Below are 16,736 nucleotides of genomic sequence, written 5' to 3' on the forward strand. Positions count from 1 at the left end.
ATAATCATTTCATTAATAATTCACTTACATTTCACAATCAACTGACAACCCTGCTTTTTTAAGCACTAAATCAAAAGCCCAAGCACTGCTTCCGAGCTCTTTGTTTTGTTGACAATCATGCAGAGTGTACACTGCATGACCTCAGCCTGGGATTAGCGACTGTGGCCGAGCGCCAGGCTGGTAACATTAGGACTTCAGCAGGTATTGGCAGAGTCACGGTAAACGGCTCAAGCGTCTGCTGGCCTTGTCCTGCCTGTCTGTTTCCACCACTATGGATCATTTTGAGCTGTAAAGCGGAACAGTCGATAAACTGGAATGGATTTCTTTTTCAGCTATTTTTAGTCAGATCTCGGAATAGAGTTGACCGGCGCGACCTACAGTGGATGCTTTAGGGGTTTGCTGAAACATGCTTTAATTCCCGCCAGATTCCTGTTTTATGAGCCGCCCCGCATAAACTCGGCAGGAGAGTCTGTTTCCGACGGCACTGGGAGAACCAGTTGGATTAAAACACTCCAGGGCAACAAATACACCCTTCCTTTAGCATTTCTGAACACAAACGCTGGCTGCAAGAGAATGGCGGATTACAGAAGGAGAGCAGAAAGTAGGCAGGCCGGGTTTGCGAGTGCTTGATTTATTGGTTCCCTTGTCACCTCCCCATAGCCTCATGTCCGCTGTAAGACGCTGAAACCTCCCCCTGTAAAAGTACAGTAGTCAAACAGCAGTTTGTAATAATACACAGGCAAGAGCTCAGGCCAGACACATACACACACACAGGGAACATGAACCATGGCTATGACTTTCCCAGGGTAAGTGGCACATTATGCTAACTACTCCATCATACAGCACGACACAGCTGAGAGAATTAGTCATAGACTGTTGTTTTGAAAGGAAATGGGGTTTATATACATTGAGGAATAATATAGTATTGATTTGTGGAAAAGAAAATCAATATATTAATGAAAACTTTGGTAAAAACTTTAAATAAGGTATATTTTACACACTGTATGCATTATAAGATGTATGACAGATTGTGTGTGTGTGTTCAGGTTTATGCTTAGAGTTAAAATGTAATATTAAAAATATATGTATTTTTTCATACAATTTTTTAGGGGTTTTCACCTTTATTGATAGGACAGAGGAGATTTACAGACAGGAAAGTGTGGAGAGCAGAGATAGGGGAAGGATAAATAAAGGACCCCTATCTGGGACTCGAACTCAGGTCACCACAAGCAAATCAGTGCTTTGTGTTCACGCTTTAACCACTAGGCTATTGGCGCCGACTATGTATACGTATGTTTTAAATTATGACATATAAATTATATATATAATACAAAATACAAATATAAATGTAGTTTTATTATATTCTGCTATATTTTTTAAATTGACTATATATATTTATTTATTATATTTTTATTTATTTTATTTATTTATATTATTTTTTTTCATGATGGTCTAATTATATGGTCTAATTATAAAGGTCTGTCAATGTTAATAAAAATGCTGAAAATATAAAGTTTTTTTACCTTGATATATAATCAGATTTATATTCGTTCAAATCTATATATTCTTCATAAATGATTTTGCATAGGGTTTTATTATATTATATAACTAAATTTATATAAAAGTCCTTGTCAACTTTACTAAAAATGGTGAACAATGAAATAAAAAAAAAGATTTGAATAAATAATAATAATAAGAGGATGATTTTTTTCTACTAGTAAAATGTGTAAACAGAGGAACTAATAATTTTCATATAATTATTAAATATAGGTTTTTAAAAGTACATTAAAGCTAACAATTTGATTGTTTCATCTACCAGCAACCTTTCAACCATTAAACTATTTTAAAATCAGCATATTGACCAATGTGTAAAATTAGCATATGAAAAAAAAATAGAAAATAAAAAAGATAGCATTATATTTTATTATATTATTTCATGTTAAACTTAAAAAATGTGTATGTGCATAATCAGGTTAATGTATTATCTTATCAGGTTAATTACATATTCAGAAATATCATTTTTATACATGTATAGTATTCTACTACCCAGCAAGCATTTTTTGTATTTAAAAGATGTCTAATAGACGTCTAAACAGGCGTCTTGGCTAAAACAAGGCTAAACTTGTGCTGTCAGTGAAAATCTAATAGACGTCTAAGAATAGGCCAAAACTAGACTTGTCATCAATTGAACAGAAATGAAAGACTACACATATAAAGTCTGTCTAATCTGTCTATTTGACCACTAGTCTAGTTTTGGGCTATTCTTAGGTGTCTATTAGATTTTCACTGACAGCCTTGTTTTAGCCAAGCTGTCTACATTTAGATGTCTATTAGACGTCTATTAAACACAAAATTGTTTGCTGGGTAATAATAAACCTTGTAAGTGGCACTTGTCTGGCATCATCTATTGTGTTATAAGACACAACACCTCAAATCTGATTTAAATCAGGCCTTGCAATATTATCCAGGACTTACCTCTGCCTTTTCCCTCATAATAAAACATGTGGAGACATTATGCTATAGAGGTCTCAAACTCAATTCCTGGAGGGCCGCAGCTCTGCACAGTTTTGCTCCAACCCTATTCAAAGACAGCTAATTCAACTAATCGAGGTGTTCCAGAGTAGTCTTGAACACCTTGATTAGTTGGATCAGGTGTGTCTGATTAGGGTTGGGGCAATGTGCAGAGCTGCGGCCCTCCAGGAATCCAGTTTGAGACCTATGCCACAGATCAAATTGTCAGCAACCTGGGAAGGTTTATAGGAAATGTTGCAGATTTCTTAATTACTCAGTTTTTCTCAGAGAAGGAAGATTTGAGACTTCTTGTTCTAGTTTTTCCAGGGACTGTCAGGCTGAAATAGACCTGAGCAGATATTACTCATAATATAAAGGTGAAGTCACAAGTTTGAGGGCTGTAAACGGCATCTTTTGACATAACACTGTCATGTAACACTGGCACAGACAGTTCAAGTAAGATTTAACATAATCCACTGCTTTCCGGATAATTACAGCATGTTAAAAAAAGAACATGGTACCATTTTAATCATTTAACTGACAGTGTAATCAGTGAAATAAGCCCAAAGTGACATTAACGCTTATGAGGCTTCATCATGGTTCATAGCTTTCTATTAGTCTCCGTCTGTTAGTCTTTCACCTGCAGATGTATAACTCTGATATTCTCTGATCAGAACTCTCTGGTTATTTCAAATACTTTGAGTTCAAAGCTCTGCCTGGGGGTCACAATGTCATCTCTCACTGGCATTTTTATTATCATTTTAATTTCCTTGAATCACCAGCTGTGTGTTTTGTCAACTTCAATGGCATGTCATGCAGTTTTGTGTCCAAACACACCTAAACTCAGGATTTATGTGCTGTCTGTCAGATCACATGTTAGATAACAAATAAAGCTATTTATGATAATCTTAAAGCAACACTACTGGGGGAACTGAGCATTTTCTGGGATTGGAAAGTGAGTTGTAAGATTTTCAAACTAAGATCTGAAGTAATTTTAAGTGTATGGAATAGTTGGAGAAAAATATATCCACAAGAAATATCTAAATAGTAATGTACATTTTTGTCTTTGTACTTTTTTCTCATTTGTTTATTAAGCAGCAAATCACCATATTAGGATAATCGTGTGGTGAGAAATGAATCGAGTAATGATGCTGAAAATTCAGCTTTGTCATCAAAGGATTAAACTGCATGTTAAGTAGTTACTAATGATATATTTAAAAACGTTAATAAATATATATTTATTTTTTAAAGAAGGCTTGTTTCAAAAACAAAAGTGACAGAATAGTTTATTTCAATGAAATGACTGTATTTTAGTTCAATAATGTTTTTTAGAGTATTTAATGGTATTAAATTAGATTCATACAATAGTTATAATTCGTGTATGAACTAGTTTTTGAACAATAGAATAAAACAAAAAACGATAAAATATTGATTTCATGGCACTATAAAATTTGAGGAAATATTTGATCATTGCTAAGCTGCAAAAGTTAACAATAATAAATTAATTTCCAAATTATTAGCCATTTATTACCTTTAAAAAAGCACTTGCCAAGTTTTCTTCCATTCTGCTTAAGTGAAAAAAGATCTGCCATAGATGATTTAAAATATTTATTATTAAAAATATTGCCAAAAGTCATTTGAGCTATTAGTATTGCTTGAATGCAATAACAACTTTCCTCTGGGTCTCCATATTGGCTGTAGTTCACAGTAGGAGTTGTGTTGGCAGCTGTGTTTTGTAAGGGTGAGGGGATCTGCTGTTTTTTTAGTTTGGAAAAAAGCTATTGAAATGAACCCTTTTGCAAGGAATGCAGTAGTCTGACTCTCATCGGATGCATTAGACTTAATCTTATGTTTGCACATATACACAGACTAAGGTTCTGCCATCCCTATCTGTCTCTGCACTTGGACAGTAAATATATTAGATGGTCAGATTATTTGACTGATTAAAATTGCACACAAACACATGATCAGACAGATGTCACTGGTTAAGGTCACAGATTGAAGGTTACTTTAGCCTGAAGCCTCCTGCCCACTTATTTTTGCATCCTTTTGATCACTAACTGACAGTTGGCCCAATCCAATGTGACTAGATTAGGACTGATTTTTGTATTATACTGTTCCAGATGCTGAAAACCCTGAGTTTTTCTAGGTTTTTAATAGTCTGCTGGAAATTTTTGTTAATCATTGTTTTGTTTTTTTGTCTTTGTGATAAAGTCTCTTTAATGTAAGTCCTTTCACTCAGTGGCCATCTTTGAAATGCCTGCCAAGTAGTGCAGCTCCTATCTCTGAATGGAGAATTTGTCAAAATTTTGAATCATGACCAAAAAAAAAAGTACAAAATCATTCTCTTTCATTTCTGTTTTTGGAGGACATCATCAAATCTCATCCTGTCAAACAAACTATATAACTACAGTAAGAATCAATAAATGAAGTGTTACACCCTACCATCTTCTGAATAATGCTGAATCTGTATCTGGTCTTCTGAGGTAATTTTCTAGTTATTCATGATGCCAGATTTCCTCCAAAATGATCTTTGTTTACAAGTATGTGGCTTGTTTAAAAATAAACTAAAAATAAAAATTGAACTTTTAACTTTAACTCTGGACTGACACAGTTTCAATTTCAATTTACAAGAACTTCTATGTTAAGTTGCTTTGACACAATCCACATTGTAAAAGTGCTATAGAAATAAACATGATTTGAATTGAATTGAATCAATTAATTGCCTTCAGGTGGGAATTCATTTAAAAGAAGGAGGTCAGACAGGAAAGACCTTGTGTACCTTGTGTTTATTTCATACAGATACAATTTGTTTGTAAGTTTATTTGGTTAATTTAAAAGTAAAGATGAATAGCTTTATATACTGTAGATATATTTCTCATGTCTGTGAGGAAAATATTCACTGAGATTAATGCGTTAGTCGGCCGAAGAAGGAAGCTGCAGAAACTGTCATTAAAACGCATGTCTGGAACAAGCTTCTCCTCCAGAGAATCATCTGTCTATAGTGCCTATATACCTATATATCAATGGTTGGCTCCTTTACTAGAAGGCAGGGATTTTTCCAAGAGCATCCATATTCACTGTTGGATTTTTTCCCCTGTCAAATTTATGACATGTTTTTTAGTCTTTAACTGTGGTCATACTGCACTTTTTGCCCCATTGACTTCCATTCATATGCAGACAGACCAGAAAAACACGCTCATGCGACTAGATTCGCAAGTCGCTGCATTCCAAAGCTCAAATTTGGTGAATTTCACGCCATGTAAATGCAGGAGACCAGTAGATGATCGAAACTTGACTCCTCTGTACAGAAAATTTAAATATGGAGCAATAGTGTTGCATCATCTTGTTTTATGCAGCCATTTTTTACAGCACCATCTGACAGAATTTCGCATACTCAAACAATAACGTGACGGCAGCTTAAAACCAATTCTTTGTTATCAGACTTTCAAATATAAAGAGTTATTAGTATCTGTAATCATTTTGAAATGAACAATTAAATGAGATGTTGCAGTGATTCATCAATGGCAATTTTGGGGTTTGAGTCATAAATGTGCATTACTTCTGGTTATAAATCAAACCAGTTGATTCTGTGATGATAAAATCTGTTTGCTAAAGCACAGTCATATTCATATTTATTTATTTTTTGCTGTAAATCTGGGTCTGCGGATGCTTTGAAGCCGAGCTGCTGGAGATCCATGTCTATGGAAGAGACATCTGTGCATGAAAGAAACATAAATCAGGTCTAAAAAAAGGAGCGCAGGCAGAACCAGAGCTCGGCTTCTGTGATTTACCTGCGCATCACTGTGTAAATCTAATAGTCTGCCATGAATCCCAGTCCAGACGCCCCGGCCCTTCCCATCCTCGCTTCCTCTTCAGATATATGATCAGACCTACATGTACATGCAGTTTAAGAGGAAACAGTGATTGTTCTGTCTTCATGGCTGGTTTTGTACTTTGTGAGAAGGTTTCTGTCAGCTTCTTTGCACTGTGGCTTTTTCAGATTGTATTACTTTCAGATTATATTACCTTGTTTAATCATTTTAATGACCCAAAACAATAATGACTTTGTGGTCGCTTTAGGCTAGTCCTATGTGCTAAAGTCCTCCTAAATTCTTAAGTCATTTTTGCAATTGTTATGTGAAATCAACTCAATCATATTGCAGACTCAGAGTGCGTCTCAATCAGCAACACTTGTTCAGTAGTCAGTGCACTAATTAGGGCGCCAGCCATTTTAAGTGCCATTTTTAAGTGCACTGAAGAGTCCCAAAATGCACAGTAAAAAGAAGATGGCACATCAAAACGTCAAATCATCAACGAGATTATTTATCAACATTATTTATGATAATTTATTTATTTTTAACATGAATGAACATAGCTAGATATGTCAGAAACAATTTAGCAAACAGTTATAGTTTAACTGTTAATGGTTTAACTGTTGCTGGTAAATGAAACAATCAAATTAATCAGCTGTAATGTATTTTTAAAAACTTAGTAAAATAATTATATGAAAATTATTAGATCTGCTATATGATGTTCATACATTCTAGTTTTGATGATGAGAACCTTCTCATGTCTCAAATTATCAGTGTGTCCCAATATATAGTCAACCAAGCTCATCAGTGTCCCTACCAATGCCTGAATCCATGCACATGACCTACTGATGAACAACCTCAGGTATTGGGGAGTTGATTGAGATGCACTCTCAGACAGAATAGCAAGTGACATTCTCTTTTCTTGAAGGTCACATGTGATAAAGTCTGAAAAAACTGCCTGTATCATTTTTTGGATGAGCTATTTTTTTAATTGGCTTGGTATCTCATAATTAATACAAGTAATATTAAAAAATGTGGTTAAAATAACTTACAGAAGTATTTTTTCAGCATGTGAGTCATTTTAGCCACTAAACGTTTTTAGGTCATTTCAAAAGATCTCATCAATTTGTTCTTGATCATTAAACTTGATGTTGTTTAGCCTTTGAAGTCTTGGTCCATTCATACACAAAGCGCTGATTGTGAACTCACTGAATGACACGGCAGTCTAAACTTAATGCTTTTGGCTAAATAAGACAGCACAGGAAAGAAAATTGCAATCTTTCAAAAGCTCAATCATAGAGTTTACTGCAGAGAATAACAATCTAGCAACAGTATGCTTTTCGATCATCTCAAAGCATCTTGATGCACAAGGTATAATTTAACAGTCAGGTTCCTCTGCATTCTCCAGCTTTGAAAACAGCAGAACACAGCCTTCATCGTCTGACTCCAAGCACATATGCCATGAATATTTCAAGTTCTGCATTATTAAAGTGACTGAAACAGAACTGAAATCCCTTGATGGGATTCATTCCCCACATCTGTTATGTAATTGTACAATATTTCAATACAGCGGATGCTATTTATAGTCTCCTTTTGGGCTATATTAAGACAGAACATGTTTAAACCGTGCTGTTCCTCAGAGCTTTTCAGTGCATTTAAGGATCAGTGGTTATTTTTTAAAGCTATAGCTTCGTTTGTTTGATTAATTTGACCTACTTGAAATTAGTTGAACCTGAAGTGCTGAAATATGTTGATGTTGTATTTATTAGTAAGACTCATGCAGTCAGGTATACAGCAATGCTTGCTATATACTCGCTTTGTGCTTGTTAGTAAGGCCCAATCCCAATTCTATTTTTGCACCCTTTCCCCTTCCCCTAAGCTCTTACAACCGAGGGTTAAGCGGAAGGGCTTCAAAATTTACCCCTAAGAATTGGGACAGCACTACATCACCTGCACATGTCATCATATGTCATCGCGATCTCTTGCTTCATATGAGATCAGACGACCGCGACTGCTGTAATTATTACAGTTGTGCTATTTTTTGGTATTTATCTTGAGGAAATCACTGAAGGCATATTTTATGTTATCATAACGATCTAATGTGGCAATAAGGTCGTAACTGTACTGTGCATTTACACTGGCCATATTCATCTATGTAAACACAAAAAACTACATTAACATAATTGTAGTAACTATATGATATATTATATAACTATAATAGCAGACATCGCTCTCAGCCACTAGACATTATTGACAGGGTATTTGAGTGTCATCGAGTGTCAGAATGTCGTGGGAATGCTGTACAGGAGTTATTATTAGGGATTATAGATCGCAAAATTTTGCGGGGTTTTTTAGCGTTTTTTTTTTATTTTTATTTTTTAACCATGACGGTAAAACACGAACTCGGTTATGAATATATTAAAACATATTTTTGTTTGTCGTAAAAATTGTAATAATGACAAAAAAATACTAATATGTGGATCTCCTTACTTCCGGGTTCAGCACTACTGCAGTAGTGGCTGGTGTATTCTGGGAAATTTTCTTACCCCTTGGTTTCGAGTGTAGTCCTGAAAAATCTTCGTTCGAAGGGCGATTCACCCCTTCCCCTTAGCCCTACACCTTCAAGCTAAAGAGAATTGGGACACCCCTACCCCTTGGCGGACACGCGCAAAACGAGGGGTAGGGGTAAGGGGAAGGGCTAGGAGGTAGAATTAGGATTGGGCCATAATGTCAGTGAAACAGAACTGCCTGAAACATGTCATCAGTCTTATTATCACTATTATCTGGATGCAGCCTTTATGATGCAAGCTATGACACAATGCACTTATGTCACAGTGCACTCAAATGGAGCAAGTGACGTCACTGTGAGGGGTAGTGTTAAGTGAACCCATTAAAAAGCATTGAATGCAGCTCAGATTGCACTGCACCAGGTCTACATCCAGACCCCTCTGCTTATTTCCTGCACAATTACCAGTCTAAAGTTGTGATTGGCTGCTCATAAACATCTTGTTGTATCCGAAAGGCCTGGAAGAGTTTGGCTGTTGTCTAGAAGATGCTGTTTTCTGTGCTGTGTAAGAAAGTCCAGTTACAAAAATGTGGCTAATCACTAATCACTGTGTCAGGATCAAGGGGCATCACTTCCATTTCCTTTATTGCACCTGGCGATCTGTTTGTTTGTAGGAATGGGCAAGTAGCCAGCCAATTTTTGTTGACCGTACGTATTGCAACGGTATATTGTGCATTGTCTTTATATGATGCATTCAAAATAAATCTAAGCAAATAGGACCTTCCATTCTCTCCCAGAAGTGGCAAATGGAGGCCACTATAGTTCATATTACTGACATTACAGGTGCAGAGACAGATTAGACCAACCATTCAACCAATCGGAGCAAAGCAGGTGTTTAGAGAGACCAGATCCAGATATAGTGATGCTATATTGTGTATTATGAGAAAAGTGATGTGTTTTTTTTTTTACTTTGATCAAGGTGTGTGTTGTAGGAGTCTTATAAAACAAAATATGGAACGGGGTTTGACTACATTCTTTTTCATGCTCTCTCCCCATTTTTTTGCACCTCCATTTTGCTCTTGCAGATTCAGTTTGCCAACCAGGAGGACAAACAGGAGTTTAGCAAGTTCCCTACAAAGACGGGCCGTCGCTCCCTGTCTCGCTCCATCTCTCAGTCGTCTACGGACAGCTACAGCTCAGGTTAGACCACTCATCCACCATCACTGCAATACAATATTCATGCAAATACAGTTCTGGAGTTCGGAACAGCAACAAATACACTGACAAACAGAATGTGGTGTCAAAACCGAGACTGTGTTTACACCTGATATTAAGGCCCAAGGTGTTTTTTACATGCATTTTTTATTTCTCTTTGCTATTTGGGCTTATTAGAACCTAATTAGAATAAAAACCTAAGTATCATCTTTTGATACGATGTACTTTTAGAGAAAAATGATGTCCATATAAGTGGACTCGTGGTCCGAATTTACATAAAACACTTTTTTCTGAATTTTTAATGCATATTTAACATAGAATTTATTTTTTAACTTTAGCTTTGACTATCAGAGAGTAAAAACAAAAAAAATTAGTTAGATAGTGTTTGGGACATTTCATATGCTGCAAAACAGTTGCAGGATGACACTGTATGTCTGTAACAAAATACAAAACATTCAAAATATTTTAAATAGCCACTTAAGAGCTAAAATGTGCTGTCTATGTATTTGGACACTCAAGCCCTTGGAGGTTAAGATGCATTTATAATAGAGGAGACACATTAGCGTTCACATATGTCTCTTTTGCTAGCATAGTTTTTATACTATACACAAAAAATTTTATTAAAAGAACCAGATCGATCAAAAATGCCACATGATAAGGCTTCTTTATGCATTGACAATAAAATTATAGATAATTTCTTTTATTTCTGATCCTACTACACTGTTCTGTTTTACAGTTTTAAGATGTACTTATGCTTTTGTTTTTGTTAAATTCATTGAACAAATATTATAGAACATCGAAAGTAATTAAATTTGGTGTCTTTGAATCAGCAGGCAAAGGACTTGACCTCGCGAAAGATTTTGAGACTTAAATCACGCTCTTGAATGTTATTTTGAATAGAATAAATGGCCTCCCAATCATCCCCATCCACTGAATTGGCTCTATCGCTGTCACTCCAATAGCTGGTGTGTGGTGAGCGCACTGGCACCGTTGTCCTGTGGCTGCCGTCGCGTCATCCGAATGGATGCTGCACACTGGTGGTGGTGTGGAGAGACTCCACTCATGACTGTATATACACAATAAATGCGCTATATAAATACACATTATGTTACATTATAGATAAAATAGGTTGTTTTTGTGCTACTAATGCAACTAGTAGAAATTCAAAAATAAATCCTATCCAAACCTATCCCATACCTACAGTATCAGGCGGCATGGGCTTAAATACACAATACACAATGGAGGTAGCAACAATCAGTGTATTACACCAGATGACATAAAACAGCAAGTTATTAAACCCTAAAAAACACTAGCAATGATACAACAATGTAAATTCAACTGGAAGTAAAAATTGCTAAATACCCTGGTGCCCAGTGGCTTTATTTCACTTTTAAAAAATGAGTTATGACAATTTGTTTTGATTCAAAATCTTCCCAGCAAGCATTTTTTGTTTTTAAAAGATGTCTAATAAATGTCTAATAGACGTCTAAACAGTCGTCTGGGCTAAAACAAGGCTAAATTTGGGCTGTAGGTGTATTGTGTCTAAGAATAGGCCAAAACTAGACTAGTCATCAAATAAACAGAACTGAATGACTACACATATAAAGTCTGTCTAATCTGTCCATTTGAGGACTAGTCTAGTTTTGGCCTATTCTTAGATGTCTATTAGATTTTCACTGACAGCCCAAGTTTAGCCTTGTTTTAGCCAAGCTGTCTACATTTAGATGTCTATCAGACGTTTGCTGGGTTACTTCAAATTTAAAGTCCATTGCGGAAATACTTTGTAATTTGTAACTAAAATAAAAATTGATGGAGAAAGTTTGGGTCAGTGTGTTCTACAAACTTGTTTAAACCCGCTCATTACTTGTCCATGCTAGTTTCGTGAGTTGTGTAATATAATCCTAGGCCAGCTTAAAGCAAGAATTACAGACTTTTGCTAGCATTGGCCCTGGATCAGACAAATTCACATTCCTAAATCGCTCATAATACCAACAAAAGTGAAGGATAAACATTCCTACGTGTTTGTGACTGCAGATTGACCCCCCGTCCACCTCCAAAAAAGCAGTCTGTTTAAACTACACGACTGAAGCAATTCAAAAGAAAGTTGTGCTTATATAATTTCATTGCTAATATCAATGAATGCATCCATATTCCTACTAAAATGCTCCTCTGTGCTTTTACAGCGGCCTCATACACTGACAGTTCAGATGATGAGACGTCTCCTCGTGAGAAGAGCCAGGTCAACTCTAAGGGCAGCAGCGACTTTTGTGTCAAGAACATCAAGCAGGCTGAGTTTGGCCGGCGGGAGATCGAGATCGCAGAACAAGGTCAGATGACAATTTACACAAAAACAGCTTTGAAGTTTGTCAAATTTATAAATGATTGTTAATGGTTCTGTGAAGTACCGTTGATTCAGGACATCTGTTTTACCTGTTGAACTTAAATATAGGTACGTTTAAGTGCTGTCAAGTGAACAAGGTTTGATAACAGCTGCTGAAGTCGGGAAGAGCCATTGTCCACCGTTGACTTTGCCTTTTTTTATGATAACTGGGTCAACATCTAATGGCAGCAATACAATCCATAGATATTGAAGGGATGGATCTGTTAATTGCCCTCAAGGGGTTCCAAACCTTGATCCTTTATTTGCTGTTGAACAAAATATGATAGTTTGAAGACTGTTAGAACAGTCTACACAGGCTCATTGTGGATACATACCCCTTGTCTACATTTCTGGAGAGCGTGAAATATGTAGCCAGATATATGTCTGGCTGCATTTCATCTTTTAAACGAATGCTACGGGGTGGTGTGACACCGCCGACGGCTTCTGTTAATTTTAGTGCTACTAGCTGACTGCTTACCTCCAGACGGGCGGCTTTTCAGATGTTTGCCTAGTGGCTGTCCATATACGTTGGTGGACTTGGGAGGGGGAGCAGAGTTGATCACGAAGATGGGGCTCGAGTCCATCGAAGAATGGTTCTAGAAACCAAGTTAAACAAAAGCAAAAAAAAAAAAACATAAATAAACAACAGGCTGAAAACGTGGTGAAATCACGGTGAATTGGTGAATTTGACAGCTTTTCTTTTTCTAGATTGCTTTTGAAAACACTATCGGTTGGGTTTACAGGGTATCTGCAGGAATCCTAAAGGGAATTTCAATACCTTTTTAAGACTTTTTAAAGACCTTCTCAGAATATTTTAAGACCTCATCGCCACTTCAAGTTCTAATCAGTATCAAACCTTTAATTTAATAAACAGTTGCTGATAAACAGTTGTAGCTAAATAAATGAACCACAACCGTGTAACAGAACTTAGATAAGCTTGGAAGAAACAAACCTTGAAAAAATAAACAACGTGGTTGTTATCAGCGACAGGTTTCAGCCACTGTTTAATCTCGCAAACTTGTATTATCCCATTTTGCCGACTGTTTTGCTCTATGGCGAGGCTATTCAATTAGTTTGTCATGAGGGCCAGTTCATGAAAAGCATCACAAATGAGGGGCCGGAGAGATATGACTTGCAATATGAGTGATGACACAACAGCATATAAGAGCCCATATGTTGTACTTTTGCTCCTTACAACACCCACATTGTATTTTTCTATATTAAAATGTTAATATATTGTAGTTTGATTGAATAGCCAATTGAATAGCCTTGCTCTATGGTTTCGCTACATGTGGAGAGCGTCACATCACCTTCCCGCGTTTGTTGCAAATTACTTGACATCACCCGGACAGAAGAGCTTGCCCGGATGCATCCGGCCCTAAACAATCAAGGAAAATAAATATATTTATGCTTTTTTAGGGGTCAAGCACTTTGAACAACGCTTGAACAAAATTTAAGATCTCATAAAAACGGGATTAAGACTTTTTAATACCTTTTAAGGGCCTTAATTTTCTCATAATTGATTTATCAACTTTTAATACTTTTTAACACCCCGCAGACACCCTGGTTTATGGAAGGGGGTAGGTGATTCAAGTGGTCAGTCATTCAATCGACAGCAAGCTGGTCAGCTGAAGTGTATATAGCCCCCTCTGGTGGATTTATACGAGAAGAGGATGTGCTAGAGAAGTTTGTGATCATCAATAAGAATACACAGCTGCCTCTGGTGGATTTGCAAAAACAAAACCTGCGAGCAGACGTACCTCCAGTTACGTATTTTGCTGTCTCCAGAAATGTATACCTGGGTACGTATACGCAATGAGCCTGGGTTGTGGAAACCGATCGACATCTGTTGTGGGAAATGAATATTTAATATTATGTATAATAATATGAACTCAGAAAGGTTTGGAACAAGTGGAAGCAGAGTAAATGATGACTAAAAAATGGGTGAATAATTTTCACCAGGGTAAGGAAATGATGACTCATTTCTTTCTATTCCTGTGCTGAAACCTTGATTCTGATTGGCTGATGAATATTCTAAGTTACACAATATTTTTAGGGAAGCACACAGCTAGAGAAGTTCCAGGCCAGTCTTTACTACATTACTGTTTCATGCAGTGAATGATTTCAGCCTACCACTGTCAAATATTAAATCAAACAAAACAGAAGACTTTGGATGAGATGAGTAAGCAGCTAATCCTACGCGCATGAACTGTTTGAGGACAAAATCCTGACAAATTTCTTGAAATACAACATCTGAACTGTGACTTTAGGTGTGGTAACCATATATAAGCAGATTAATTGCCACTGGTTCATTGAATTATTACAGAATAATACATTCTTCTCAGAACACTGTTAAAATATCTCTGTAAATTAGTAGTTTTGTGTATTTTGTGATTTATATTTATTATTTTCCCCATTTATTCATGCTTTTGAATTGCAATATGGCATCTTGATCTTTCTTCCAACAACTTTTAACCCTGAAAAGTTTGAAAAGGTGACTTTCATGAACATTTTTAATAGTTGAAAGGGATATTTGGTAATAAGGTACAAAAACCTTGTAATAAGTTGCCAGTACATTTTCTGTTTTTTACAGACCTATTTCTCTCTCTATATATAATTTCCTATGTATTATATTATTTCAAACTACTAAAATGCTATTAAAAGTCGCTTTGTTAAATTGTAGAGTTGAATTTTCAACATCAAAAGTCGACAGAGCAGAGATCAATTTCCATTAAATCAATTCACAACTGTAAATAAACCGAAAACACATTTCACAGTGCATGTCTATAGTCATATTTGCACATCTGATTTAACGCAGGTCTGTACCTGTTCAGAATTTAGTGTAAAGACGCTTTGTCGCATTTAACCGTTTGTGTAAATACACACTTTTTTAAAATTGATGTCGCTTCAGGTTAGGTTTCTGTGTCACCTTTGCCGTGTAAAGATGCCTTAATAATTCAACAGCCTGTCAGTTAGTCCTTAATTCCCAGTACTACATTGAATATAGTGAATAATTCTCAATGATCACATTCATTGTAACTGAATTGAAAAGTTTTTTCCATTTCTACAGAAGAATGAAAAATCTAACTGGTTTGAAACCACATGATTGTGAGCAAATACTAACAGAGTTTTAACTATTCCTTATTCCAGGCATAATCAGATAGTAATCCTCATTTTCCAGGACATGGTTTGACCTCTGATTCTCTAGATTGTAGCTATGTTAATGAAGCTGATCTCAGGCCAGCTGGTCTGACCTCAGAACTGTTGTCCACAGATATGTCTGCGCTGATTTCCCTGCGGAAGAGAGCTCAGGGAGAGAAACCCCTCGCCGGGGCCAAAGTGGCCGGATGCACCCACATCACCGCTCAGACTGCTGTAGGTTCTGCTCAGGGTCACACCGATTCAAACACACACCTCTTCTGGAGAGAGATTTTAACATATTTGCTCAGAGTGGAACATTTTTGGCGACATGACTTTGAATCCCAGGCTTTGGAAACTTTCCTGATCATATTTACCGGCTTCTTTTATTTTGCTTTCTATCTGTTATATACAGTCCTATTCAGTAAACAGCAAAAATACAGTGTGAAATATATTTATTTACTACACTACACAAGTGATTATTTTAATTGTTTTGATGTTTTTGGTTCAATCGTGGGGAAAACTAGAAATAAAATTACTTATTTTATTTTTTATTTTAAACAATGGTTTAGCGAACAAATTCTGGTTTCATTTCTAAATAAATTGCATATAAATTGCAAATAAACTGCACTTACAGTTTGTTTGAGGAACGATAAACCTGTCTCGGCCATTACTATAAACTACAGTAGTCAACATTTGAAGGGGATCGTCACCAACACCCATTCATGTCCTAGGACAATTTTGAAAAACTTTTTGGATTCACTTCGATTGATGACTACTGTACATTGTCCATTCACTAAAAGTAAAACTAAATGTAAAATTTATGAAATAAGTAATCAACAATTGTCTTTTGATTGACATTAACTAAAAGTAATATTAATTAAAAAAGTAATCAACAAACAACTAAAATAAAATAGGGTCGAATTTATTAATAAAATTACTAAAACTTAAACTGGAGCATATTTTTATAAATGCTGAAATAAATTGCAGATGAAGTTGCAAAGGGAAAAATTAAATATACAGTGCTCAGCAAATGAATATGAAATTGAAATTGAATATGAAATTGAAAATGAATATTTTTATCTATTTCTCAGTGAATATAGGCAATGTATTTTGGTGGATTTAAACAAAACAGATTTATTAAACTGATCTATTTAATTAAATTATATTT

At 35.8% G+C, this 16,736-nt stretch overlaps 1 protein-coding gene across 2 annotated transcripts in view; it reads left to right on the forward strand.

The window, feature by feature from the left end:
• ahcyl1 (adenosylhomocysteinase-like 1) overlaps window positions 1–16,736 on the forward strand; it is a 42,278-nt gene that overhangs the window by 8,833 nt on the left and 16,709 nt on the right. Inside the window, exons 1-4 of one of the 2 annotated variants that reach the window (XM_056463617.1) lie at window positions 731–806; window positions 9,918–10,032; window positions 12,231–12,374; window positions 15,702–15,802. In XM_056463617.1, coding sequence (XP_056319592.1) covers window positions 780–806; window positions 9,918–10,032; window positions 12,231–12,374; window positions 15,702–15,802 — 387 coding nt within the window. In that variant the 5' untranslated portion in view covers window positions 731–779. Of the gene's footprint in view, window positions 1–730; window positions 807–9,917; window positions 10,033–12,230; window positions 12,375–15,701; window positions 15,803–16,736 lie in introns of those variants that run through there. The other variant, XM_056463616.1, reaches the window with a different exon arrangement.

This window comes from Danio aesculapii, chromosome 8, assembly GCF_903798145.1.
Source record: "Danio aesculapii chromosome 8, fDanAes4.1, whole genome shotgun sequence".
NCBI lineage: Eukaryota > Metazoa > Chordata > Actinopteri > Cypriniformes > Danionidae > Danio > Danio aesculapii.